We start from the raw sequence: 25,647 nt of genomic DNA, 5'->3' as shown, positions 1-25,647 counted from the left end.
TTCTTCAACACCCCCACTTCTTTGGGAGGTCTGATGTCCCGGGAAGCTCCCCTGACTTCTCTTGGTGTCCTTGGCTCCTTCCTCTTGCCATCACTGTATTCGTGTCCTATGGATGCCATCACAAAATGCCCCAAACAGAGTGGCTTAAACAACAGAAATGTATTCTCTCCACGGTTCTGTATGCTGGCAGTCCAAGGTCAATGTCAGTAGCATTGGCCCTTCCTGGGGGCAGTTGAGGGAGAATCTGTTCGGGCTTCTCTCCTAGATTCTCGTGGTTTCCAGGTGGTTTGGATGTCTCTCGGCTTCTGCAGCATCACCCCAACCTCTGCTGCCTCTTCACATGGTATTTTCCGTGAATGTGTGTGTGTTTGTGTGTCTGTCTGTCTGTCTGTCTCTAAATCTCCCCTTTCCATAAGGAAACCAGTTGTATGGGGTTAAGGATCCACCCTATCTACCAGGACCTCATTTCAATTTGGCGAATGACATCTGCAATGTCATTTCCGTATTTGGAAATATGGTCACATCCTGAGATCCTAAAGGGTTAGGACACAACACATGAATCCAAGGGGGACACTTCAACCCGTATTAATGACTGTGGTTTTATTGTCTAGCTAGTAAAATCTCTCTGGAGTGCGAGCTTCCTGGGGGCAGGAGTTCTGTCTCACTTACTTTGTATCTTCCACTCAGCCCAGTTCCAGGAAGAAAATAGTCGCTCAGCAAGTGTTGCTAAAGAATGAATGAGCAAATGGAAACTAGTAACATTTGCTGAGCACTGGTTAGTGCCCACCCCCGTGGTAATTATTTTATCCACTTTAGCTCATTCAACAGAGTTTTCTATTTTTTCAGACTTTTGGGGATGATTTTATATGGAGGTTTAAAGGGCAAGAATATCTAAAATATTTATGAACAAGATGAATGGTTCAAGATGTATTACTACAAAGCAATAGTTACTGACACACTGCGGTCAAACTACAGGAATATACAAATCGACTAAAGGACAGAAAAGAGGCCCCATCGGGGCACTTGGGTGGCTCAGTTGGTTGAGTGTCCAGCTCTTGATTTTGGCTCAGGCCATGATCTCATGGTTTGTGGGATCAAGCATGGAGACTGCTTGAGATTCTTTCTCTATTTCTCCCTCTCTCTCCCTTCCCTCACCCCCTCTGCCCCTCCATACCTTCTCAGAAAGAAAGAAAGAAAGAAAGAAAGAAAGAAAGAAAGAGGAGACCCCATCAATAGATTCCATGCACATGTGCCAGTAAAATATGTGACAAGGTAGTATTACTGCACAGCGGGGGAAATGCACTGCTTAATAAATGCTTCCATGACAAAAGGGAGATCCAGACCGAAATGAGGTCCCTGCCATACGCTGTACACAAAAATCGTCTCCAGAAGGACCGAGAACTTCCATGTGATGAGCACAACTTGAACACTTTTAGGGAAAAAAAAGTATATTGGGGAATAGATTTGTGACCTGAGGTAGGAAGAATGTCTTAAAGAAAACATGGAAGGTATAAACAGTAAAGGAACAGACTGATGTTAGACTACATCAAAAGAGACCAAACAGGGGTGCCTTGGACTCAGTTGGTTAAGCTTCTGACTAGGGCTCAGGTCATGATCCCACGGTTCGTGGGTTCGAGCCCCACATCGGGCTCTGTGCTGACAGCCAGCTCAGAGCCTGGAGCCAATTTCAGAGTCTGTGTCTCCCTCTCTCTCTGCCCCTGCCCTGCTCGTGCTCTGTCTCTCTCTGTCTCAAAAATGTAAACATTAAAACAAAAGAGACCAAATACAAAACGAAGAGAACCTGTGCTCTGGGAGCAGACACTTGCACTACAGGTAACCAGTAAATGATCCCCACTTATACCGAGAAGGCCTGGGTTAGCTCATCTCATCCTCCCTGAAACCAGGTGAGGGAGGCACAATTTCTTTCCCATTCCTTCCAGGTAGACCCATGGAGGGTCTGAGAAGTGGAATGGCTTGTCTGAGTCCTGGTCACTGGCCAGGGTGCCAGAACAGCCATTAGAATCCAGGCCGATTGTGACACTAAGGGATCAAACCAAATAAGGAAGAGGGACCACCGAGCACACATAGGCATAAACGCGTAATCGGGACCTCTCTCTCCGGGACGGGGCGGGATTGCTGGGTTATGAGTCCCTCCGACAGATCTAAGAAAACTGCCAGGCTCAAGGGATAACACACTAATGGGGGCGGATGGCCAGCAACGGGTACATTTTTAAGGACAGGAGCGTCCTTCACGTGCACCCCAAGAGTGACAGTGCTCGGCAACCTCGTAAGAGGGACCTAGGGGGTCAGCCACGCCAGCTGTCGTGGGGCAAAGGTGGTGCCAAGCCAGGTGAAGACACAGAGGTTCAAAGGGTTTGGACAACGAGCCCAAGATCACACGGCGAAGTCGCCGCAGAGCTGGAAGTCTCTCCTGCCCCGGCCCACGCATTTTCTGGTTCTCTCGGTCTTTCTGTCTCTTTCTCTCTTCTGTGTGTCTCATGCACACGTGCACGCATGCACCCAGATCCCACTGGAGATAAAAGGCAAGGTGACGCACAATTTGCAAGTCACACTTTATTCATTCACCAGGAGGTGGGGGGGGGGGGATCTTGGGCAGCAGCCCGCCCCCGGGAAGGAGGGGACAGGCGGGCACTAGTTGGTGGGGTGGAAGGCGCCCCGCTGGTGCCACTGCATGTCGCGGATGCGGCGCACGGACTGCACCTGGGGATGGGGAGCCCCAAAGTCACCACTGTCCTTGTAGTCTCCCTTCTCGAGCAGGTACTGCAGCCCACGGTAGCCGGGGTACTGGTATCCCACCCACCTGCAGGGCAGAGGAGAAGCAGGTGAAGAGAGAGGGAAGGGGAGCATCCTTAGGCCACGAGGAAGGGTGGATCCCCCAGTCACTTCACACTTCCTGATTGTCGAGCAGGAACACCACCCTTCTGGTATCCAGCCTCTGCTTTCTTCCTCCTCTTGATGGGGAGATTGCTACCTCTTAAAGCAACTTTTGACTGAAGGCCTCATACTAGGAGCAGGTGATCTCAAGCCCGCTTAAGCCTACAATATCACAGGTCTCTTAACTGCCTCTGTCCACCCTCCTCCCAACCCTATGCCCGGCTGCAAAGCCAAAGGAGAGAGTAGGCTAGGTCCCAGGAGCCCTCCAGTATCCCTCCACCATTTGAAGTTATCACCATTTACGGGGGATCCTTCACTCTTTTGAGCACCTAATGAAAGTTACAGTTTCTCCCCTCCTCCCCCAATGTTACAAAGCCCTGGCCTACAAGGAACCTGCCTGGCCACCCCTTGTGTATACCTGCAGCTCTGTCTCATGGTCTTGGGTCCCTATATCTCTGGGCACTAATCACTTTAGCCTTTGTAGAGTCCCTCCCACTCACCAGGTTCCTCCAACCACAGGGCCTTTGCACATGCTCTTCTTGATCTGGAATGTCCTTCCTCTCTTTACACCTGCACTTCCTACTCTTTCTTGAGATCTGAGTTCAACAAGTCCCTTCCCCAGGAGCCCAGATTTGTGTGGATTCTTAAATTATTAACCATTGACCCCAACTAGACTGTTAGCTACACAAGGCAGAAGCCAGGTCTCTTTCATCTACTTTGACATGCGGAGCACTTAATACGATGCCTGCCATGTGGAGGCACTCCACAACTTGAATAATGAGTGAATAAATGAATGAAGAGGACTAGGAACACAGAACTTTGCACACTGTTTTAGGAGGTTGACAAACCCAAGAAGAGCCACTCCATGTTGGCCAAACCAGCTCTCTTGAGGGGAAAAAAAGGTCTTGTCTCACTTTCCAATTTCTGTGGTGTAAACACACCCACTACGGCTGATTTCGAGCTGCCGATGATTCAATGATCAGATATTCTGAAACCTTGAGGGTCGGCTCTCACCACTGCCTGTGGCCCCTCTGTGAACCCCCACAGAGTTTCATTTTGCACGATGACAAATTCCTCCTGGGGGATGGCCAGAGTTTATGCCCCAAGGAAGTTTAGCTCAAGGGAATTGACACTTCCTATTTATAACTTCAGAAACTCATGCAGTAAAGAGCCAGCAGGGACTGGACTTCCCCCGTGGCTCTGTCAAGACCACTCAGCATTCCCTACCTTTCCGATACCCCACCTCCACCTCATCTGCACCCCGCCAATGTTTACGGTCCTGCTTCTGGGGACTGAGGTTAAGGCCAAGCTCTCCCTCCCCCACAGGTAGAGCATTGCCCAAAAGGCAGATCCGGAGAGCACGGCAAGGGCTGAAAGCTACATACAAGCTTATGATCTCCATGCCCATTTTCCAAAGAGATAGACTGAGGCTGGGAGTGTACAAGATCAGCGGGGTTCAGGGCAGAGCGGGACTCAGGACCCGGGTCTGGGCTACACTCACGTGCCGCTCTGCACGCGCACCGACGACACCTTCTCCTGGTAGCCATGGGCGTGGAAACTGGGCACGTCATCGTCTATGATTTCCATCTTCTTCCCCGTGAAGTTGGGGTTTTCATACAGGATGATCTTGTGCTCTTGGCTGTCCTGTTGACAGGGTGGAGGGAGAGTGAGCGCGGGAGGGGAGCCAGGGAGAGCCCGCACGCCCACATGCCGCAGCATTGGGCAGCAGCACATTCCATCTACAGCCCTCTGCCCAGGACCCCCGCCACCCGAGTGTGTCTACAACTGCGGTTAAACAGCGACTGTTTGTTGAGAGCCCCCTGGGCTATCTTCCTGCAACACTCCAGAGTCTACACTTTAAGGCACATTCAATTCTGATATGCCATTTTCCCTCCCATAACCTCAGCCTGCTTTAAAAAAAAAAAAAAAAAAAAGGCAGCCACAGTCTACACAGACAGACACGGGCTGGTGGTGTCCCCAGCAGGCACTTGAGATATTTTGGCTTTCCTTCCTCGCCACCTCTCTTCCCATCTTCCTGCTCCTGTGACATTTTCCTTAGTCATCCCTGTAATCCGTGAGGTACCCTGATGCTCCCTGGCAGGTGGGAAAACCCGAGCTCAGAGAGGTAAAGCAGCTTGCCCAGGTCACACAGCTAGGAGCGCCAGGGCCAACGCAGGAACCCAGGTCCGTGGGATGCGAAGTTCTCCTATCTTCCATCAAGCTCTGGGGAGAACTAGCCTGTGCTGGGGAGGCTTGGGGGTGTAACTGAGCATTGCTGGGCCCTGTGTCCTCCCTGAGAGCTCACCTTCTAGTAAAGGATCAGGATCAGAGACGCACCAGAAGGTCCCACTGGCACGAGTTATAAACAAGAGCCAACCTACCTTTTCCTCCACACCAATCCCAGAATTTCTTTTCATATTTATGATGGCTACTGTTTATTGGGCAATTACCGCGTGATGGGTTCCCAACCCCGGAAAGCACCGTCTGCACAGAATAGAATGTGAGCAGTCCTCCCCCACCCTCGCCCCTGCGGGAGCATTTTGAGGTTTGTGAATGGAGTCCCCTGGGGTTGTGCAATGTGGCAGCCTGTAGCCTGGGCATGTGGGAATCTCAGGATCCCCATTTTAAAGTTGGGAAAACTGAGGCCCAGGGAGGCGAACGGCTCATAGTAGGTCGCACAGCCAGGAAGTATGCCCTGCGCATCAGAAGGGTCACAATGCTGGTGACGAAGGCTCCCTCCTGGTCCCTAAAGCCTTGGCAAAAAGCAGCAAAGAGACGAAGCAGGAAGTGACAGGAGTCTCACCACTTTGATGGGCCTCAGGGAGCTGAGGGAGTCGGTCCTCCGACTACTGGTCCAGGAGTCCCAACGGGGGTACTCGCCCTTCTCGAACACAAACTGCTCACCCTTACAGTTGGCTTGTTCATAGCCCACCCAGCTGCAGCGGAGACAGAGAGCGACGGGTCGAGCCACCTCGGGCTTCCTCTGGCAGGACCCTGGCTTAGTCACTCGAGCCCCCAGGGGACTCGCACCTGCTCAGCTCACCCATCAAAATCCGGCCACCGCCAACCCAAGAGCAGAATTGCCTCAGTGACCCAGAACTTCATTTTGAACAATAGATGATCATTAATAAAAATATCAAAAGTTATATTTGGAAGAAGAAAGCAGAGGAGCGTAACGTCCGTTTGAGAAATTCTTCCATCCAAATGCTAACAACAAAAAGGGCGCCTGAGAATCAGATGCAGTGTGCTTAAGTGGTGGAAACTTCTCTCATCCAGGAAGACGCGCTCCTGGGAGCCCCCTGCAGGCCGTGTTTAGCTGTGTGACCTGAGCAGGGCAGAGTCCCATCCTACAAGCCCCACCCCCGCCGCCTTCTCTCCAGGATCAGGGACCCCAAGGCTGCTGGCCCCCAAATGTGCTGAATCCGCGGAGATCCAGTATGGCCAGGATTTGGGAAGGGGACAGTGAATGCAGAGCTGGGACCTCTAGCTCTAAGCCTCCCAGGAGAGCGCAGATGCCCCCGGAGCCAGAAACCGGCAGCTCTATCCGTGACCGTGACCGTGACTGTGTTTATCTCCCCGCCTCCAGGAGGCGGCTGGGCTCCGTGTCAGGATTTCCCCATGAGTTCTTTTCCTTCACCTTGAACGGGGTTACTCTTATCCTACAGAGGGGGAAGCCGAGGCTCAGAGAGGGAAGTTCCTGGTCCAAGGTCACACAGCCTAGAAGTGGTAGAGCTGGCGTTTGAATCCAGTGCTATCTGACACCAAAGCACAAATTCTCTCCACGGGCGGCCAGCCCCCATATCGCAGGGTCTAGAAGCACAGTGCGGGGGGGCAGGGGGGCCGGATCCTCCAGGTCCATCTGCCTCACCGTGGCAGCTCCCACCAGGCGAGCCTCCCCCTTCCCCACCCCGCGCCCCCCACCCCAGGTACGTACGGTCCAGCCTGAACCAGGACAGAGCCTGCCTTCTCCACACCGGTCTCCTTCAGGTTGGGGCAGGGCCCGCTGAGCTCATGCGAGTGGCCCTGGAAGTTCTCCTGCTCAAAGATGATGATCTGCAACAGGAGGAGAGGGTTGGACTCATCGCGACGGGGAGGAGCAAAGCGGGGCGCTGGGGGTGGAGGGGGCCCGGGAGCCTCCAGGGACGCTGGCGGGCTCCACCCCCGGGAGCCACAGCCCCGACGTGACACTCAGACTGTCCTGGCTCTGCCGGCTGCCAGCTGTGAGACCCTGAGCCAGTACTTCACCTCGCTGAGCCTCAGTTGCCCCATCTGTAAAATGGGAACAGAGCCTGCCCCGTGGGGTGGCTGGAAGGATTCGGAGAAGCATAAAGGCGAGGCGCAGCATTTGCTCTGTGTGTGGGAGGCAAACTCCTGAGATTTCAGGGACACCCGGGCAGATCCCGGGCGGGCGGGCGGCAGAGTTGAAACCGGAGTCCGAGTTTGTCCGATGCCGTGTCCGTTCAGGGCAGCACTTTGCAAACTAATGTGCACACGACGCACCTGGGAGCTTGATGAACTGCCATGTCCGAGGCAGCGTGTCTTGGGGTGAGGCCTCAGGTTCTGCATCTCTCATGAGCCTCCAGGTGACGTAGGGCTTTCCCTCCTCCCCCCAGAGCCGGCGGCACCACCGCACACACCGAACCCTGTTTCGCCCCTAGGACCACATACCTGTGCCTTTTCTTTAAGCCCCCACGGGCCCTGCAGGCCCCCTTCTGGCCTCCCTTGGGACACATCTTAAAGAGGCTTCCCTCCTTAAGGGGACTCTCATCAGCCCAGGGCAGGGGCCAGCAGGCTCCCCATCAGGAAAGCACAGTCTCTGCAAGGTGAAGGCGCCGACACCCCCCCCACCCCACAGCCTCGCAGCCGCCACCTTGCACGATCCCAGAGCGCGCTTGGGGGGGAAGGTTTTTCGGCCACTCTTCCCCAGGGACCCCCCCGGACGGAGAGGCAGGCTCAGGGCAGCAGCGGGCTCCTGGGAAAAGCAGCCGCACAATCCACACGGTCAGCACTGGCTGGGTAAACATGTCCCTCTCTCCCCGGCCGGGGATTAGCTGGATAAAAGCAGGGCAGGGAGGCCCGGCGGGGCTCAGAGACAAATTCCACGGGCTCACGTCAGCCTTTAGGGTCACTGACTCGGCCATGGAAGGATCGGGAGACATGGGCTCTGATGTCCCCCCTGCCGCATTTCCAGCTGGGCAACCCCAGCCGGGAGCGGGGCTGCTTCCAGCCTCAGCTGGCCCGTCTGTAAAATGGGGGAATTGCCCACTCTCAGGGTTATTGAGAAGAAGCAGGGGTGGGGAAGTGAGGAGCCAGGTTATTAGCAGCCTGGCCTGGGAAACAAGGAGGAGGACCAGGAAGGGCAGCCTCTCCGTGTATTCGAACGGCCTCAGGCAGCCCAGAGGCTCAGTATTATTATTGTTACTGTTATTATGTATACACACACAGATGCTGACATTTTACATGATATCTAATCCTTTAAATGTGCGCCGTCCAGGGGCGCGGGAGTGGCTCAGCGGGCTAAGCATTCGACATGGGCTCAGGTCATGATCTCACGGTTCGTGGGTTCGAGCCCCGCGTCGGGCTCTGTGCTGGCTGCACAGAAGCCACTTAGGATCCTCTGTCCCTCTCTCTCTTCCTGCCCCTCCCCTGCTCACGCACTCTCTCTCTCAAAAAGAAACATTAAAAATAAACAAATAAGTGTGTGCAGCCCAGTGCCGCAGCCGTTAGCCACCCTTCTAGGGAAGGCGCTGGGGCAGTCCCAATTAAGACGCGCCCTCGCTGAAGGCGACATATCAGATGTTGAAGGTTTAGAATAGGAAAGAAAGAATGGAAAAGAGCTTATTCATACTTTTTCTAATGATTATATATTAGGACCTATTGGGTTTAATAAAATAGAACACGGAAAGTAATTTCTCTGGCTTGTTTGTACTTCTTTATCGCGGCTGCAGGAGGTGCTAGGTTGCCTACATGGCACACTTTCTACCACCAAGGACCAGCGCGGCTCTGAACACCTAGCGCGGGCCTTCATGCTGGTCCTCAGACCCATGCAGCTCAGTCTCATCTCTGGGCCTTTGAGCTTGCCGTGCCCTCTGCCTGGAATGTTCTCCCTGACCCTCACCCCGACTTACGTGGCCGGTGACCTGGGTCTTCCCTCCGGTGTCGCCTCCTCAGGAAGGCCTCCCTGACCACCTCAGCTAACACCTCCTTTCCTGATTCATCCCGACACTCGGAACTCAAGCTTCCCTGGCTGGGGAGGCCGCGTGTCCACAAAAGTGCCCCGGTGTACCCCACGCCCAGGGCCCCTGAAGCAGAGGACTGTGGGAGGGAGCCTGACAGAGGCAGCCAGGGTGCTGGCTGCTGCTAGAGGTTTGGATGCAGATGGGGTGTGATGAGTCCCCCGTCATTGGGTCCTAGGGGGCCAGGAGAATGAGGAAGCAAAAGCAGGTGCTGATAGCTGGTGTTGGGTGGACACACCACAGGCTGGGCTGAGCTGGTGTTCTTTGCCCCTTCACACCCACCTTGCACTGTGAATCCGATTCTCCCCATTTTACAAAGGAAGGCACTGAGGCTCAGAGAGTTCAAGTGACTGGCCTGAGTCACACAGCAGGTTGGGAACCCCACCTCGTCTCCTGTTCGCAAGCCCCCTCTCACACCAGACTGTGGGTCCGCCCCAGCTCTGGGGAGCCCCTGTGGGCAACGGGGTACAGGGCACGGGGTGTGGGGTAAGGCAGAGAAACGTTAAGTCCCCAAGGCTGGAAGCTGGTGTCAGGAATCCTGGCGTGCCGGTCGTGGGCTGGGGAGGGGCCGCCCGAGTCAGTGCCCCCTGGTGCAAGTGAGGCAGATTGGAGCCCAGAGAGGGGGTTAGGCAGAGAGGGGGAGCTTCAGGAAGGAAGAGAGCAACTCGGCCTTTACAGAAGGGAAACTGAGTCTGGAAGAAGAGCTCTGCTTGCCCCCCACCTCCGCCCTCCCCCACATCGTACCCACCTTGGGGTTGAGGGGCTGTGGCTTGCCCGCTTGGGTCTGGTGGTCTGAGGCCATGGTGGGTTGTCCTGTGCAGGAATGACCTGGAAGACAAGCGGGGAGCGGCAGTGACGACCCCTCTGCGCCCTCTGCTTCCTCACCTGGGCGCCTCAGGGCCGCTCCGCTCCCGCCCTCGAGCCTGCTCTGGTCTCCCAGCCTCGGAGTGTCCCGGAGCAGTGGGGGCCGCAAGTGGCTGTCTGAATTTCCATCCTTAGAGCTTCATTTCTTTGGGCCCTGGGCGGCTCCGGAGGCAGGTAGGGTGGGGAGGGAAATGAGGTCTGCTAAGAAAGCGGTGATAAACTGGGGCTTCGGCGGGACCCATCCATATCGCGCTGAAATGTCCCAATTGGAAGAAAAGTACGGGCCACAAACCCCACCCCATGCGTGGCCGTGTTTTGTTTGGCTCCCTCTTTGCAGCTCACAAAGTCTCCTGTACCCCTGAGCCCTCAAACCCCGCCCCCCAACCCCAGCCCCGCCAGCCCCCGGTACCCAGAATGCTCCTCTCTGCCACTGGTCTCACCCCACCCCCCAGGGCGCACACATCTGTGATGGAGCTCATGCTACGAGAAGGCAGAGAAGTGAGCGTCATGGTGGAAACTCAGGCACCGTGATGGGCAGCAGCAGGGAAGACTTCCTCCCTGGGAAGAATGAAGAAAAGTCTGGAAAATTGGCACTCTTTCCCTCTCTCCCGCAGGAGGGGCAGTGACCCCAGCCTGCGGTTCCCCAAGAAGCTGAGACACCTGAACTCCTTCTCCAGGGACAACGGCCGGCTTCCAGAAGCCCCTTCCACACTCGAGGCCAGGCCAGGACGTCCCCCACAGAGAAGACCTTCAAACAAGCAGCTTGGGGCCAAGGTTGCCCTGCTCCCCTAAGTAACCAGCCCTCGAGCCCCTCACAGTGTCAGCGGCCCTCCGTCATTGACTGCCTTGCACTAGAGGTTAAGTTCAATCAGTTCAGCTCGGGTGCTGGCACTCCGGGCCTCAATTTCCTATTCTGCAAAATGGGGACAGCCACGGTGCCGGATGGTATCTGTGAACGGGCTGTGACGATTCGATTCCATAACGCAAAAGACCGCAGGCACTTGGCAGCGGGCCGGGCTTCGCTCGCATAGCAATTATGGCATTATGAGGGTCGTTTCCACCAAGCGTTAGTGGCTCGGGAGTCACCTGTCGCCCGGCTGCTTCCTGCCCACTAAATGCTCCCCAAGGCTGGACATGTAGCAGGAGCCCGGGAATGTCAGCGGATGTGGAGGGCGCTGGCTCACCGCCCTTGAAACGCTGCTGTTCCTTCGCTGGTTTGATTCCTTCCACTTACAAACCCTCGGATTCTCTCCCCAGCCTCCAGCAAAGCAAGGACACTGACGGACTCGTTCATACGGATAGCGGTGCCTGTGTGCCAGGCGCCGGGCTGGACCACGCACCTAGGTCCTCTCTAGCAAAGGAGGTTTGATGACCCCTCTCCACATTTAACAGAAAAGAAAGCCAAGGCTTACAGCAGTGAAGTCTTTGCCTGAGGCCCCGTTGTCAGAAACGGGGTGGCACCTGGATTTGAACCCAGGTTCCCACACATTCCAGCCAGAGATAAGGATGAGAGGAGAAGACAAAGCAAGCGAGAGAGGCATTCTTACCAGTGACACCAGCCCCTGAGAGTGCCCGTGAAGGCTAGCCGGCGGGAGGTGGCATTTATACCTTCCCCAGGAGTGCCGGTGCCAAGACGGGGGACCTCTGCGTCCCCACAGAAAGCGGGACGAGAATGCTGGATTAAGCCCGCACCAAAGCCCGGGTCAGCAAATGCCTACAGACATTGTGTCTCTGCACAATAATGTCATCAGCTTTTGGATTCGGCCGAGCCAGGGTGGTCAGGCGGCCGGGCAAGGGGATGCCTACTTTGCATGCATCAGCCGTCCAGCTGCCAGGACCGGGGGCACGCCGGGTTCACTGGCGTGGTCAGCCGAGCCCTGGGGGAAGGCAGACGGAGGCAGATCTCAGCGGCCTTGGGAGAAAACAAGGGAAGAGGGGGGTGGTTTGCCAGGGTCCGGCATCCAGCCATCCACCCATCCATGCCTTCATTCAACAAATATTTATTAGGCGCGTACTTGGTGCCAAGCTCCATCCCAGGGGAGGTGGGCTGTGTCCGGGAGGGGACCTACCCCAGTCTGGACCATCCAGGAGAGCTCCCAGGGAGAGGCAGAGTCCTCGGGGGCGCAGGCCAATTGGCCTGGGACCCCAGGCGGGGAAGGGAGTTCCCAACAGAAAGGGGACCGTGCAATGAGGCTGTTACAAGACTCAGAGGCAGGTTGGTGTAGCTCCCGTGTGGCGGGGGCCGCTCCTGCAGGCCGGGGGGAGTAAACTTCACCCTGAAGACCCCGGGCTGTCCCAGCACCTGCGGCTCTCCAGTGGGTGCTCTCAGGGCCCTGAGGTTTGGAGAAACCTCTCAGATCCCTGCTGCCAGCTCCACCCTGGGCACCCGGCCTTTGTTCATGTGCCCCCAGCATGTAAGGCTTCCTCGCAGCCAGCCTGCCTCTTGGTCAAATCCAAGTTCAGGCAGGAGGCAGGGAACCGCACTGGGGCTCAGAGGCCAAGTTCGAGCCAGACTGGCTGCGCTCCACCAATGCCCCCGATGCACACGCACACACACATTCATACCGCACATGCGCACACACATTCATACCACACATGCACACACACACTCACACTCAGCCCGGCTGTTTCTGTCTGTAGCACTTCTCACCACCCGACAAGTGTGTTACTCATTTATTCGCCATCTTTCCAATTAGAAGGTAGGCATCCTGAGGGAAGGTCCATCGCCTGCCTTGTTGACCATGGTGCCCACAGTCCAGCGCCTGACACAAGGGAAGTTTCTCTAGGGCAGCTTAAGGCACAGGAATTTGGGATGTAAGATAGAACAGCCTCTACAGAAACATTATGGCAGTTCCTCAAAAAATTGCCAGTAAACGGGTGCCTGGGTGGCTCAGTCTGTTAAACATCTGACTCTTGATTTTGGTTCAGGTCATGATCTCAGGGTTCATGGGATCGAGCCCCATGTCAGGGCTGACAGCACACACCTGTTTGGGATTCTCTCTCTCTACCCCTACCCCTCCTACCTCTCAAAATAAATAAATACACTTAAAAAAATAAAAAAAAAAAGAGGGACATTCCGACCCGCGCAGCAGCATGGATGAAGTGTAAGGACATGATGCTAAGTGAAACAAGTCACGAAATGACAAATACCACCTGATTCCACTCACATGAGACCCCTGGGGTATCTAAAGTTACAGAGACAGAACGTGGAACCGCGGAGCTGGGGGCGGGGGGGGGGGGGCGGGGAATGGGGAGCCAGTGTGTAACGGGCAGGGAGATTCAGTTTGGAAAGATGAAAAAGTTCTGGAAATGGAGGGTGATGGGTGGTACAACACTCCGAATGTATTTAAGGCCACTGAAGTGCACACCTAAAATGATTAAAAATAGTAAATTTTATGTTGTGTCTATTTTACCACAATAAAAATCATGTCCAAGAAAGCCCATCCCACAGAAGTGTTTGTCTGGAGGCCAGAAGCCTGAAATCGAGCAGGGCCGTGTGCTCTCTGAAGGCTCTAGCAGGGGCATCTCAAAGCACTTGGCTCTGGGTGTGTCCTGAGCCACTGCTGTTCGGGACAGTGGACCCAATCAGAGAGGGGCTCAGTCATGTCTGTAGCCCCAGTGTCTGCCCAGACCCAGCACATAGTAGGTGCTCAGAGATATTTGTTGACTGGTCGAATTCATTAATGAGTAATTGATAAGGAGATGGGTGAAGGTGTCTTTGTTTGGGCTTTACCAGAAACAGACCCTAAGACAAGAGGTCAAGTGCAGGTAGTTTATTTGAGAAGCCATCCCAGGAAGTATCTGCAGGGAAGGGAAGGCTCCCGATGGGGTGTAGCAGGGAGCAGGTTACCACGGTGTCCTCTTGAAAGTAGGTGGGAGTCAATGTGATTCATCCTGTCCAGTGGATTCTGAGATGTCTCAGATGCCTCGTCACTTTAGTGCCAGTGTCAGGCTTTCCAGTTCTTTCTCTTCCATTTCCCTGAGATGGTATTGTTGCAAGAGGGTGGAGCCGCCATCAGCCAGGGTCTGGGAGTGACTGAGTGAAAAAGACCTGCATTAGACCAGCGTTAGCCATGTGGCATGAGTGAGGAATAAACCATTACTGTGAAACCACCACCTTGGGGGCTGTTTGTCACCCGGCATAGCCTGACTGATGCATACCTCACCTTGCTACAAAGAGGATACACCTTGGTGTCCCCAAACACAATTTACATCTTAGACACTTAGGAGCCTGAGCTAGAAGAACCTCCAAGATTATCAAGTTGGAAGGTTCTCAACTCTAGCAAAATCAACACTCCCTTCCCATGACAGTCATTTTGTGACAGCCCCTTCACTTTCTTGGAATGAAACTGAAACTATAATCCACCTACATGCTTGCTTTCAGAATAAATGCATAATAAAATGTCCTAACTATATTATAAAGGAATAATAAATGAAATGTGTAATAATATGTATTTCAACATGGAAGGTTTGGACACAGCTATGCCAGAAGATGTACAAAAGGAATTTGAAGCATTCATGCTACTTATAAGCAGACAAGTTTGGGGGCATCTGAGTGGCTCAGTGGAGTAATTGTCTGACTCTTGATTTCAGCTCAGGTCATGATCTCGTGGTTTGTGAGGTCGAGCCCCACATCGGGGTCTGCATTACAACAGGAACCTGCTTGGGATTCTCTGTCTCCCCCCCCGCCCGCCCCTTCCCCTCTTGCTTTCTATCTCTCTCAAAATAAATAAACAAACATGTAAATAGGCAAGTTTAGATAGGAAGAGAATATTGAATGGGACGTGCATTTGGCATGTTCACAAGCCTACGGAGAATGATCTTGAACGTCACACAGCCACACGCAGACTGGCCCAGAGGTGACTGATCAATGGTGTCAAGTCTACAGACAATGTTGCCACAGGCCCCGTGACTTTACAAAATGGGGAAGAAGGCTTGGCAAAGCTCCCAGCTGAGGATGGGGCACTGAGGGCCTAGACGCGGATTCCTGTTGGCCCCTGGATGAGTCATTGCACGGGTCATAACACCTACTTGCTGTCAATTCCCCCAGGATGCCAGCTGCCCCGGGCACACCAACATTCTGAGTTCTTTTTTTTCTTAATGGTTTTTACTGTTTTATTTATTTTTAAGAGACAGAGAGACAGAGCATGAGGTGGGGAGGGTCAGAGAGAGAGGGAGACACAAAATCTGAAACAGGCTCCAGGCTCTGAGCTAGCTGTCAGCACAGAGCCCGACGCGGGGCTCAAACTCATGAACTTCAAGACCATGACCTGAGTCGAAGTCGGATGTTTAGCTGACTGAGCCACCAACATTGTGAGTTCTCAGGGCTCTGAGGATGCACACGGCACCTGCTACCGTCCAGGGACAGACTGAAGATGGCAGAGAGGAGCAGCTGGCCACATGAAGTGGCAGGAAATTCCTAAGAGAACCCGGAGGAGGGGGGAGGCGATGCATTCGCTGAGGCTCACCAGTGCTGGGGCCTGAGAAAAACACCCCCAGGGCCTCCAGCCCAGCTCCCGAGTCCCTGGGTCCCTGTCCTGCCCCCATGAGTACTGCTCACCCCCGGGCCCCCTTTCCCCGTGAAGCCTTTTTGCAGCTGGGATTCTCGCCGCGCAGCCTGGTCGCCTTATTTCCTGGTTTGCACTGGCGTCCTTAGGATGAACCCCGTTCCCGAGTCATTGGGAAGTCTCCGCTCCACAACCCTGCAGCCCGTCTCCAGGGTCACCATTGTTGATGGCAGTGGGGCCGAGGAGGAACACTTACCTAGCAGTGACTCTGTTTCACCCATCGTTCCCAGCCCTGTCTGCAAATTAAATTCGTGTTAATCCTCATAACAACCTATGAGCTAGTAGTGTTACTATCTCTGAGTCACAGATGAGAACACTCGGGCCCAGAGAGCTTCGGTTACTTGCCCGAAGACACACAGTATGTGGTAAAGCCTGGAAAGGAACCCAGGTGCAATGGAGCAAGAGCCCCACTCAGTCATTCAGTCTCTAACTCCTTGACCTTGCTGCCCCTAACTAGTAGGCTACACTGCCTCTCCATTAAACAGATAAAGTGGTTTCTTGACCCTCACCCTCACCCTCTTGTCACCAAGAGATACCCTTACTTTACTGTCCCGCTCAGGTCCTATCCCTGCAGACGCTAGAACCTGAGTCTAGGTTGGAGCTAAGAGTAGCCTTTTGGAGTTAGACAGGCCTGGGGTCAAAGCTTAGCTCTGTCCCTCCCTGGCTGTGTGACCCCAGCAGTCGGCTCTGCCTCTCTGAGCTTCCCGGGCCTTGAGGAGGATGGAATGGAAATATGCCTTGGAGTACTTGGTGGGCAGACAGCAAGCCCTCCCTGACACAGACGGTTAGTGTGGGTCCGAAGCACTGGACAGCCGCTCGGACATCGTGGGTCCCTCCTGGACTGGGGTCCGGCGGCACCCCACCTCTACAGTCAGCCCCGGCTACAGCGCCCGGGGCCAAGTCCAGGCTGCGGGAGGGAGGGACCCACGGATCCAGAACGGAGTTAGCCTCCTTGCAAGCCCTTCTCTGGACCCTTTACCCAGGAGCCGGTGACTGTCCGTGGCGTTCACCGAGAACAGGCACACACAACTCCCAGCCCAATGCCTAGAACACAGTAGGTGCTCAATAAATGGCAGCCACCGCCACAGCCAGAGGCTGCAGCAGCCGGAGGGGCTTTAGTTTGGCCGCCGCAGCATGGACAGCGGGTGGGCGGGGAGGAGCCAGCTGTGGAGGCAGAACTGAGCCCTAATCCCACCACTCTAAAGCTCCGGCACAGGGCGGATTTGCTTCAACACTCTGGGCCTCAGTTTCTCTCTCTGCACACGAGGGTGGGTATCTCCTGTCAGTAGATTAGAGATGATAGCGTAAAGCCCAGGGCAGTGTGCGCAGCGCACGGCGGTGGGAACAATAGGGTGGTGGCTTTTATTATTACTGTCGCTGCTGCTGGTGTTGTTTTTTCTCTGCCGTGTGTCCCTGCCCCTGATGGACACATCACCGCGTGCGGGGCTCAGGGGAGGATGACCCAGAGTCAGCGCGCAGAGCACAAACCTCAGCTCCAGCACTTCTTGTACGTGTGACTCCAGGAAGGGGATGCTGTCTCTCTAAGCCTCAGTTTCCTCATCTGTGAAATGGGCCTTGCAAGGTCATTCTTAGGGTTTGGTGATTCAGATGATGTCTGGCTTTCAGTGAGGACTGATTTATAAAGCAAAACAAGGGTCTGTGAGAGGGACGAGGGGGCGGGTCTGGGGGGAGGGGGGAGATGGGGGTGCTGCCATCCTCACGTAGCGGGAGTCAACCCTGCCTTCTGTCTGCCTGGTTGCTGGGTGCCCCTCGCCCTCCACCCCGAGCTTGGCGCCCCACCCAGCTCTCCCCTACACACCAAAGTAAAAAATAATTGAAGGTGATTTCTCGGCTGTGCATGTATATTTTTTAAATGTGCAGGCTGAAGTGGCTGACAATTGCTATATTCTCTTCAGTGCCTTCCCGAGGCCCCCTCAGGCCTCCCCCACACCAGCTGCCTCAACCTTGGGGAGGCTGCTGGTGGCTGGGACGGGCTCTGGGCACAACAGGGCAACAAAGGGAAACACGCAGGGCTGGCCCACGGGGGTGGAAGGCCGAGGGCGGGTCCCTGGGCTGCAGAAGCCACCTGTCACCTGACTGGCAGAGGGGACACTCCCTTCTCACCGGGGCCAGAGGGGACTCCCATGGATGCCTGGCACCGCCACAGCGCCCCCCTCTGGCCAGATGGAGGCACTGAGGCTCAGAGCGGTGACAGAGGAGGGAGGTGGGTTCCGTCCCCCAGCCCAGGCAGCAGAAGGCCCCTGGGAGGCGCACAGAGGACGAGGACGCACGGAAAAGACAGTCAGGGAGATGAATGACACCGCCAGGGCTCAGCCAGGGGCGTCCCGGCTGGTGTTTCTGTGTCCCGCCTTGGCCCCATGGTCTACACTCCGTGCCACAGCCAGAGCAACCCTGTTAAATCATGTCTTGCCTCACTCAGACTCTCCATGGCTCCCACCTCCCTCAGAGAAGAGTCTGCGGGGCCCTAACTGCCCTGACCCCACACCCTCTCTCACCTCTCCCCCCTTCTACCGCTTACTCCCTTCCAGACCCACTGGCCTCTTTACAACGTCTCCATCACCCAGCCACACTCCTGCTTGGGAACTTCACACCCATTATTCCTCTTCCTGGAATGTTCTCCTGGTTCATTCAAGTCTCAGCTCAAATGTCACCTCCTCAGAGTTCTCTGATCCCCCTCATCAACTCTTATCATTATATTGCACTTTCTTGTCCACAGCACTTGCCAACTCTTAATGTTATATTTGAAACCTACTTGCTTATTAATGTCCCATCTCTCTCCTCCAAGATGAACCCCATGAGGGCCGGACTTTGTTTTGTTCCCTGCTGTGTCCTCAGGCCTTGGACAGGGCTGGCATTTGCTGAATAAATTAATGAAAACAGACAATGGCAGATAGAGAGATGGTGGGGGGAACATGATGGATAAATGGATGGCTGGGAGAAAGAAAGGGTGGATGCAAGGATAAATGGATGGATGGATGGATGGATGGATGATGGATGGATGGATGGATGGGTGGATGGATGGATGGTGGATGGATGGATGGATGGATGGATGGATGGATGGATGGATGGATGGTTGGATGGATGGGTGGGTGGGTTGGTGGATGGATGGATGGTTGAAGGGATGGATGGATGGGTACATGCCTGCATGCATGCATAAATGGATGAATGGTTGGATGGATGGGTGGGTGGTTGGGTGGGTGGACGGATGGGTGGATGGGCACATGGGCGGATGGGCGGATGGATGGATGGATAGGAGAGAGATAAGATGGATGGATCAATGAGAGAATGGATGGAAAGAAGAACTGATGGATCAATGGATGGAAGGATGGATAGAAAGATGTGGGATTAGAGGAAGAGTGGATAAATTGATTGAAGGAAGAAAACTACAAAGATGAAACGGATGGATGGATCAATAGATGGATGGATAGACGGATGGACAGACTGACAGATAGAAACACAGATCAGGGAAACAGACACAAAATCAGTGCAAGTTGTGCATGTGACTGCCTAAAAGGACCAGAGCCTGGGGGACCGGCCCGGCTCCCAGCCCACCCTGGAGACTCTCAGACCCCTAAAGCCCCAGCCCCCTCAAGAAGTGACGCAGAGGAACATGGCAGGTGGGGGACCGGCCCCAGGCTTTATTGAGCAAATTCCGGGGGAGGGGGGACAGGCAGACCATCACCCTGGCCCTGAAGCCTCCTCTTCTTGCCTCTGCTGCCCCCCAGGGTGGGCCTGGGCCACTGGGGCCTGGGCGCCCTTCAGCTGCTGAGGAAGCAGCCCCGCTTGTGCCACTTCTGGTCCCGGATGCGGCGCACAGACTGCAGCTGTGGCTGGTTGGCGTCCCACTCATTCCAGTGGCGGTACTCGCCCCGCTCGAACACGTACTGGCGCCCGCGGTAGCCGGGGAACTCATAGCCAACCCACCTGCCGGGAACCAAGGTTGCGGTAAGGACGGTCAGCCTCCTGCCTCCAGCCAGACCAAGCCTTTGAAAGCCGCCATCTGGCCACGCTCTCCGCCTGCCTAAATTCCTCCCTGGCTCCCCAGTGCCCTCGGATGAGTTCAAACTCCCCACCCTGCTCACGGGTCCTTCACCAAACATCCCAACATGCCTTCTTCACACCCCACACTCCAGCCTCTCTTATGCTACTTTGCTTGAAACGAGGTGTCTCTGAGCCCTTACACATGCTGTTCCTTCGGCCTGGAATACTCTTCCGGCCTCATCCATATTCCTCCCCTTTCATTCATCTTCTTTCCATCCCAATCTGTAAGTCTCCTCCTCCAGGAAAGCCCTTGCTGATGTCCCCAGGCTGAGTCGAGAGCCCCTGTGAGTCCCCCATCGCAATCCTATCACAACGAATTGTGGATGCCTGTCCCCTTGTCCGTCTCCCTAGCAGGCTAACATTCTTGAGGGCAGAGGCTGTGTAATTCTTGTTGCCCCGGTAGTCTGCACATAGAGATACACAGTAAAGAGTTGTTGAATAAATTATGATCAGGGAGATGTGGCACCTTTTAAGGCTCAACCCCAGACCTCAAGCCCATAGAGTGAGATGTGGTCACTGACAAAGGGAATGTGATCCTAAGATTGCATTAACAGAGATATTAAGCCTAGAAGGAGGGAGGTGATGTACTGTGCACTCTGCGGCATACTATTCAGGTCATATCTAGAGAACCACCATGTCACTTCTTACCCTGGTAAGAAGGGCAAGGGTTGTGGGGGGGGGGGACCCCTGAGAATCAGTGCCAGGGCCTGGGGATGTTCAGAAAAGGAGTGAGGACCTAGATGGGAAACAGGTAAGAGGAACAGACTCCACTTGACTAAAAAATAAAGATAAAACTTCCTATAGGTCAGAGCTTCCTGGAAATCCAATGGTCATGGAGGGTGAACGGTAGAGATTCACATCATGGGGGCCCTCGAGTGGGGCTCTGAGCAAGGCTGGCACAGAAAGAGCCAACTTGAAGGAAGGACCCCAAACCTACAGGACTGGGGAGCTTCCCTGTGTAAAAAACACAGGGGACAGAGATTCTATTTGGAGCCAGAGCGGGGAGGGGCAGGGGCAGAGCGGGGGTTGGTCCCTTACGTCCCGTTGATGGCTCGCACGCTCGCCACGCGGTCCTGGAAGCCATGCGCCCAGAGGCTGGGCACGTCGTCATCCACTATCTCCATCTTGCGGCCGCTGAAAGCCGGGCTCTCGAACAGGTGCAGCTTGTGGTCGGGGCCATCCTGGGGGTGAGACCACGCGGTGAGCCGGCCACTCTCACGCTCAGAACAGGCGTTCTGAGGTGCGGGAAAGAGGCCAGTCACACAGAAACATGCTAGGGAGGCTCCCCCGGGGCTGGTCTACCCGGGAATCTTGGAGCCGGGAGCCACGAAGCCGAGAGCGGGCCTTGCGGCTCTTATGAATCTCCATCATTTAGCAGATAGGGAAACCGAGGCACAGAAAGGCCGGAAGGAGATGAGTATTGCTAAGGTAGGAGGATTCCCCCTTGACTAAACCAGGTTCTGACTGTGGTCTTCTTAGCTTTCCTCCTACGTTATCAGGTAGCATCAGTGACGGTGACAAGGAGAATCACTGGGGCAGCCCCTGAGGGTGGGGGGAGCGGGGGGGGGGGGCCAGAGCGACATTTAGAAGCATCGCTGTGGACCGAGTCCCTTCCAGGCGTCTGAGGAAGGCAGGTGGAAACCCCGAGCTGGGTGGCTATTACTTTCCGAAGCTACTTTCCGCAGGGTGCTGCCTTGAGCCCAGGGCCGATCTGGGTCTGGACCGTGTGGACCGGGTTACAGAGGGAAGTGTCAGTGCTGTGCCGGGGAATTCAAGACGTGAACCCTGGTGTCCAGTGACCACGGGAGGGCAGCTGGCTTCTCAGCCCACACAACCTTTTAGGGCAGAGCTGAAGCGGGCCCTGCCCCAGCCAGTCCAGCTAAGCCTGTGCGGCGAGCTTGCCCGGCCCCCTCCCAGGAGCCCCCCGAGATGGGCAGGAGCAGTACTCACGATGTGCAGGGGCCGGAGGGACAGGAGGCTGTCGCTGTGGTGGCTGTTGGACCAGGCGCCCCAGCGAGGGTAGTCCCCCTTCTCCAGGACAAACTGCTCCCCACGGAAGGCCCTGCGCTCGAACGCCAGCCACCTGCAGGAGGACATGGGCCTGGGTCAGCGCGGCTGCAGCTGAGGGACGACCCACGTCTCGTGACGGAAGGGCCCCCAAAGCCGCTGACGTTGCCCTTGAACCCTTCCTCCAGCCCTACCACCGATCCCCGGTCCAGGTATGAAAGGAGCTCCCGGAACATACCGGCTGCTGAGACTCGGAGCCAGAAAACCATCCTGGGAAATAGTATGAAGGCTCTATTTTATGTGCAGCCTCTGTGTGGGGAAAGTCCCTAGCACAATGCCTAGCACCTAGTACGTAATCCAAAGACAGTTCCTCTCTTTCCTCCTCCTCTTCCTCCTCCGCATTCTTATTATATTTATGTGCATGTTTCCATTTATTTTCACAAAAACTCTCTCGGAAGCGCATGTCATTGTTATCCCCATTTGACAGATGGGAAAACTGAGGCCAGAGATGGGATGGGAGTTGCCTAAGGCCCCACAGCAGCTCCAAAGCTGGAACCCAGGCCTCCTGACTCCCAAAAGGCTCGGGGCTGCGAGGAGGGGGCTGGGGGTCCAGGTACTCACGGCCCAGACTCCACTTGGATGGAGCCCACCTTCTCCAGCAGGCTCTCTGTCAGGTTGGGGCACTCAGCCGAGAGCTCGCACCGCTTGCCCTGGAAGTTCTCCATTTCGTACACGATCACCTGGAAGGGCAGCATCCTGAGCACCCCACCGGGGTCGGCTCCCAGGCTCACCCCTCTAGCCCCTCTGGCTGCACAGTCCTCCCCCGAGGCAGGGCCGGGAAGACCATCCCTCCTCTCCATCCGCGCTGTCTCCTACCCACTCAGATCCAGCATCGCCTGCGGGCTTGCACTGCCCCCTGGTGGCCACTAGGGGAATGCCTCCAGAACCTCCGTGAAACCAGGATTGCAGCTAGAGTATCTGGCAGGAGCCAGGCCCCAGTCTGACAGGGTGAAATGACCCAGGGGAAGGAAATGAAGCTGCTTTTGGCCGGGAGGGAACGTGGGCCCCGTTTTAAACATTTCATGAGAGGCCAGAAATCTATATTCCCCTTAATGTGAAATGACACCAGCTCGCAGCCTGTGGGCTGACCGTTGCCTGTCCCACCCCCAGAGAGGGAGGGGCTGCAAAGGAAGAGGAAGGTTTTGCCTCTCTTATCCACCTAGAAGCACAAGCTGTCTTTGTAGACATGTGTTCTGGGCATTCTATAGAAGGCTCAGAAAGGGTAAGACACTTGTCCTGGGCTGCACAGCAAGTTAGATGGAGGAACCAGGAGTCACGAAGTCGGCTGGCTCTTTTCTCCTGCGCACTGCTACAGACAAGGCACAGCCCGCAGAGCCAGGAAGGGCTGGCAGTGGCATCTGTCTTCCGGCGGGGGGTCGGGGGGGAGCGGCGGCTGCCTCTGGGGTTTGGCAAAGGCCTTTAGAAGTCCCTAGACCAGCCCTGTGGCACCATCAATCCCAGGGCCTTGCTTCTCTTCCACTCCCTTTAGAGCCACCGGCACAGGGCACCTGGGGGGCTCCGTTGGCTAAGCGTCTGACTTCGGCTCGAGTCATGATCTCACGGTTTGTGAGTTTGAGTCCCGCACTGGGGTCTGTTCTGACAGCCTGAAACCTGCTTCGGATTCTGTGTCTCCCTCTCTGTCTGCCCCTCCCCCACTCACACTCTGTCGCTCTCAAAAACAAATGAGCATTAAAAAATATTAAAGCCACCAACACATCCTCAGAGTTCTCCTTAGCTGTCCAGGGCTGTGCCATTTACATTTAGCTCTAGCACCGGCTCAGATGGGGCCGTCGAGGCCCAGAGGAGCCAGAGAACTGGACTGAGGTCTCCTGAAAGCTTCGGGCCTCTGTACCCCCTGAGACAAGCTGCGCATGTGTGTCTGGCTCCATTCTGCGTACAAGGACACAGAAGAGGGAAGATGCAGTAGAAGCGTGATGGGAGTGAGGTGTCTTCCTGGCCCCCGGAGGCTCCTTTCCGGAGGCAGTGGAGGGATGGGGGGCACCTGCTGGGGAAGCTGTCCCTGAGGCCCAAGAGCATCCCCAGGTCCCAAGCCCCTGGGACCCGCTCCCCATACCTTGTAGCTGCCCCCGAGGCCTCCGTGGCTCTTGCCAGCCGCAGCCTGCTCCGGCGTTCCGTGCTGGTCCGCCATCTCCCGGGAACACGCCTGGCTTCAACCAAAGAAAAGTAAGTCCCCGGCTCCACCAGGGCAGACCAGGTATTGGTGTGATTGAAGTCAAGGATGAGCTACAGACCCTTGCCGCTTTGGGCACATGGTCATTATGCACTGCGTCGGGTCATTCAGTCATTCGACAAACATTCACTGAGCACCTATCTTGGGCCACAGGGCTGGGATAGTGGGTGGGATCAGGATCCCTGTTTTCTAGAGGGAAACAGCAAGGTGAAGCCACTGCCCCCAGGCACAGAGTGAGGGAGGGGCCAGGACTGGGCTTGGCCCCACAGCACACACCCTTCCCCCACACCCAACTGCTTCCCCCAAACAGGGTTTTTCAAGCTCTGTGTAGATGCGCCACCTCCAGACCCTGCGCAGAGGGTGGGCTTCAGTGGGGCTTCTCTATAGGGATCTCTCCCACCTCCACGCTCTGGGCTACAGACTTTTGTTCATTCATTACTCTGTTCACCAAAGATTCCGTGAGCACCTGCTGGGTGCCTGGCCTGGGGCCAGGTGACCAGGATGAACAGGAAACTACAGACTGGTGGGAAATGGACAGACAGACAGACATCCAGAGAACGCACGATGAGGGACTAGATCCCTGGACACCGGCTCTGGCCCAGTTTCCGTACATTTGGTTAGTTACTCCGTATGCATTTATGGAGCACTTACTGTGTACCAGCCTCTTAAAGACACAGACACAGAGAGATAGTTCCCTTCATCCCTGGGGGGCCATGACACACAAGGCGGGCCCCGCGGCAGTCATGCGAGAGGGTTCTCAGGACTGTTCTGGGACAGGCACGTGGGACTGTTCTCATGTATCAGCACACACCCAGCATGCAACACACACACACGTGAGCTCCCGTGGCCTTGTCCACAGTCAGGTTACACCACCGTGCACGACAGCCTCCCTCCACCTCTCACACACACGTCATGCCCATCTGAGACATCCACAGGGGTCCACAAGGCACGCACGTCTACACCTCCCCTGGTGCCCCCCCATGGCCCCAGCGCCCCCACTGCGGGCAGGTGCAGCTTTGGAGCCCGCGTGCTCTGGACACGGGCCCAGGGACGCCTGTCTCGTCCATGCCTGGCCTCAGCAGGATGCGGGGCCGGGCCTAGCTCAGGGAGGACCCTCAGGGTCGTTGGCGGCCTCCAATTTGTTCAGCCCCCTTCCTCAGCTGCACTCAGGAGGAAGCCTAGGCACGCGCCCAGGGCCCCTTCCCTGGCCACCCCCTCTGACATCAGTTGGGCTTGGTAGCTGGATCAGGTCCTCCCTCTTGGCTCCAGCCCTTAAGTGAGTCCCCGGTTTGCGCAGGGGCCAGCCGTGCACGCCCCAGGGCGATCCCCAAAGGTCTGGGCCCGCCGGGCAGCTCCCGCCTCGCCGCCCCTGTCCGTCCCAGAATGAACCTGCTGATGTAGCCTCAGGAAGAACAGAGGGGCCAGCGGCGTCTGCAGACTCAGTCTGCCTTTGCTCGGAGCGTCCTATTTATGGGCATTTTTCGACAGCCCAGCACATCCCAGCCTGCTGAGGCAGCCCCCTGTCTACCCGATTCCGTTCGGGCCATCTCACCCCAATAGTGGGCCCAGGGAGGCCCCAGTGCCTGCGTCCTCCGCCATGGCCCCCAAACGGCTTCCTGGGGGCAGACGGACCTCATCAGCTTTGCTGGAAGCCTGACAGTGCCGTGGGGCGGACATCGGGGTGTAGGGCTCTCCAGTTCCCCCCAACTCCCTTTCTGTGGCTTCTTGGGGCCACCGTTTTCCATTTCCGCTAAGGGACATCCTT

General features: G+C 55.8%; 2 protein-coding genes across 2 annotated transcripts; both read right to left on the bottom strand.

Moving 5' to 3' along the window:
• Positions 1 to 2,646: 2,646 nt before the first annotated feature.
• CRYBB2 (crystallin beta B2) lies at positions 2,647 to 9,933 on the bottom strand. Its single transcript, XM_039225934.1, has 5 exons — positions 9,880 to 9,933; positions 6,830 to 6,948; positions 5,699 to 5,831; positions 4,397 to 4,539; positions 2,647 to 2,821 (listed from the first exon to the last, which is right to left on the bottom strand). Exons 1-5 carry the CDS (start codon positions 9,931 to 9,933, stop codon positions 2,653 to 2,655), a joined length of 618 nt encoding a protein of 205 aa, XP_039081865.1. The 3' UTR covers positions 2,647 to 2,652.
• Positions 9,934 to 19,250: 9,317 nt separating this feature from the next.
• Positions 19,251 to 23,873, bottom strand: CRYBB3 (crystallin beta B3). Its single transcript, XM_039225916.1, has 5 exons — positions 23,766 to 23,873; positions 22,253 to 22,371; positions 21,575 to 21,707; positions 20,663 to 20,805; positions 19,251 to 19,507 (listed from the first exon to the last, which is right to left on the bottom strand). The coding sequence occupies exons 1-5, from the start codon at positions 23,838 to 23,840 to the stop codon at positions 19,342 to 19,344; spliced, it is 636 nt and encodes a 211-aa protein (XP_039081847.1). The 5' UTR covers positions 23,841 to 23,873; the 3' UTR covers positions 19,251 to 19,341.
• Between the last annotated feature and the right edge of the window lie 1,774 nt (positions 23,874 to 25,647).

This window comes from Hyaena hyaena, unplaced genomic scaffold (genome assembly GCF_003009895.1).
Source record: "Hyaena hyaena isolate Hyena2069 unplaced genomic scaffold, ASM300989v1 scaffold_19, whole genome shotgun sequence".
NCBI classification, from domain to species: Eukaryota; Metazoa; Chordata; class Mammalia; order Carnivora; family Hyaenidae; genus Hyaena; species Hyaena hyaena.
The sequence above is the reverse complement of the archived record's forward strand: the minus strand, read 5'-3'. Positions and strand labels throughout refer to the sequence as shown.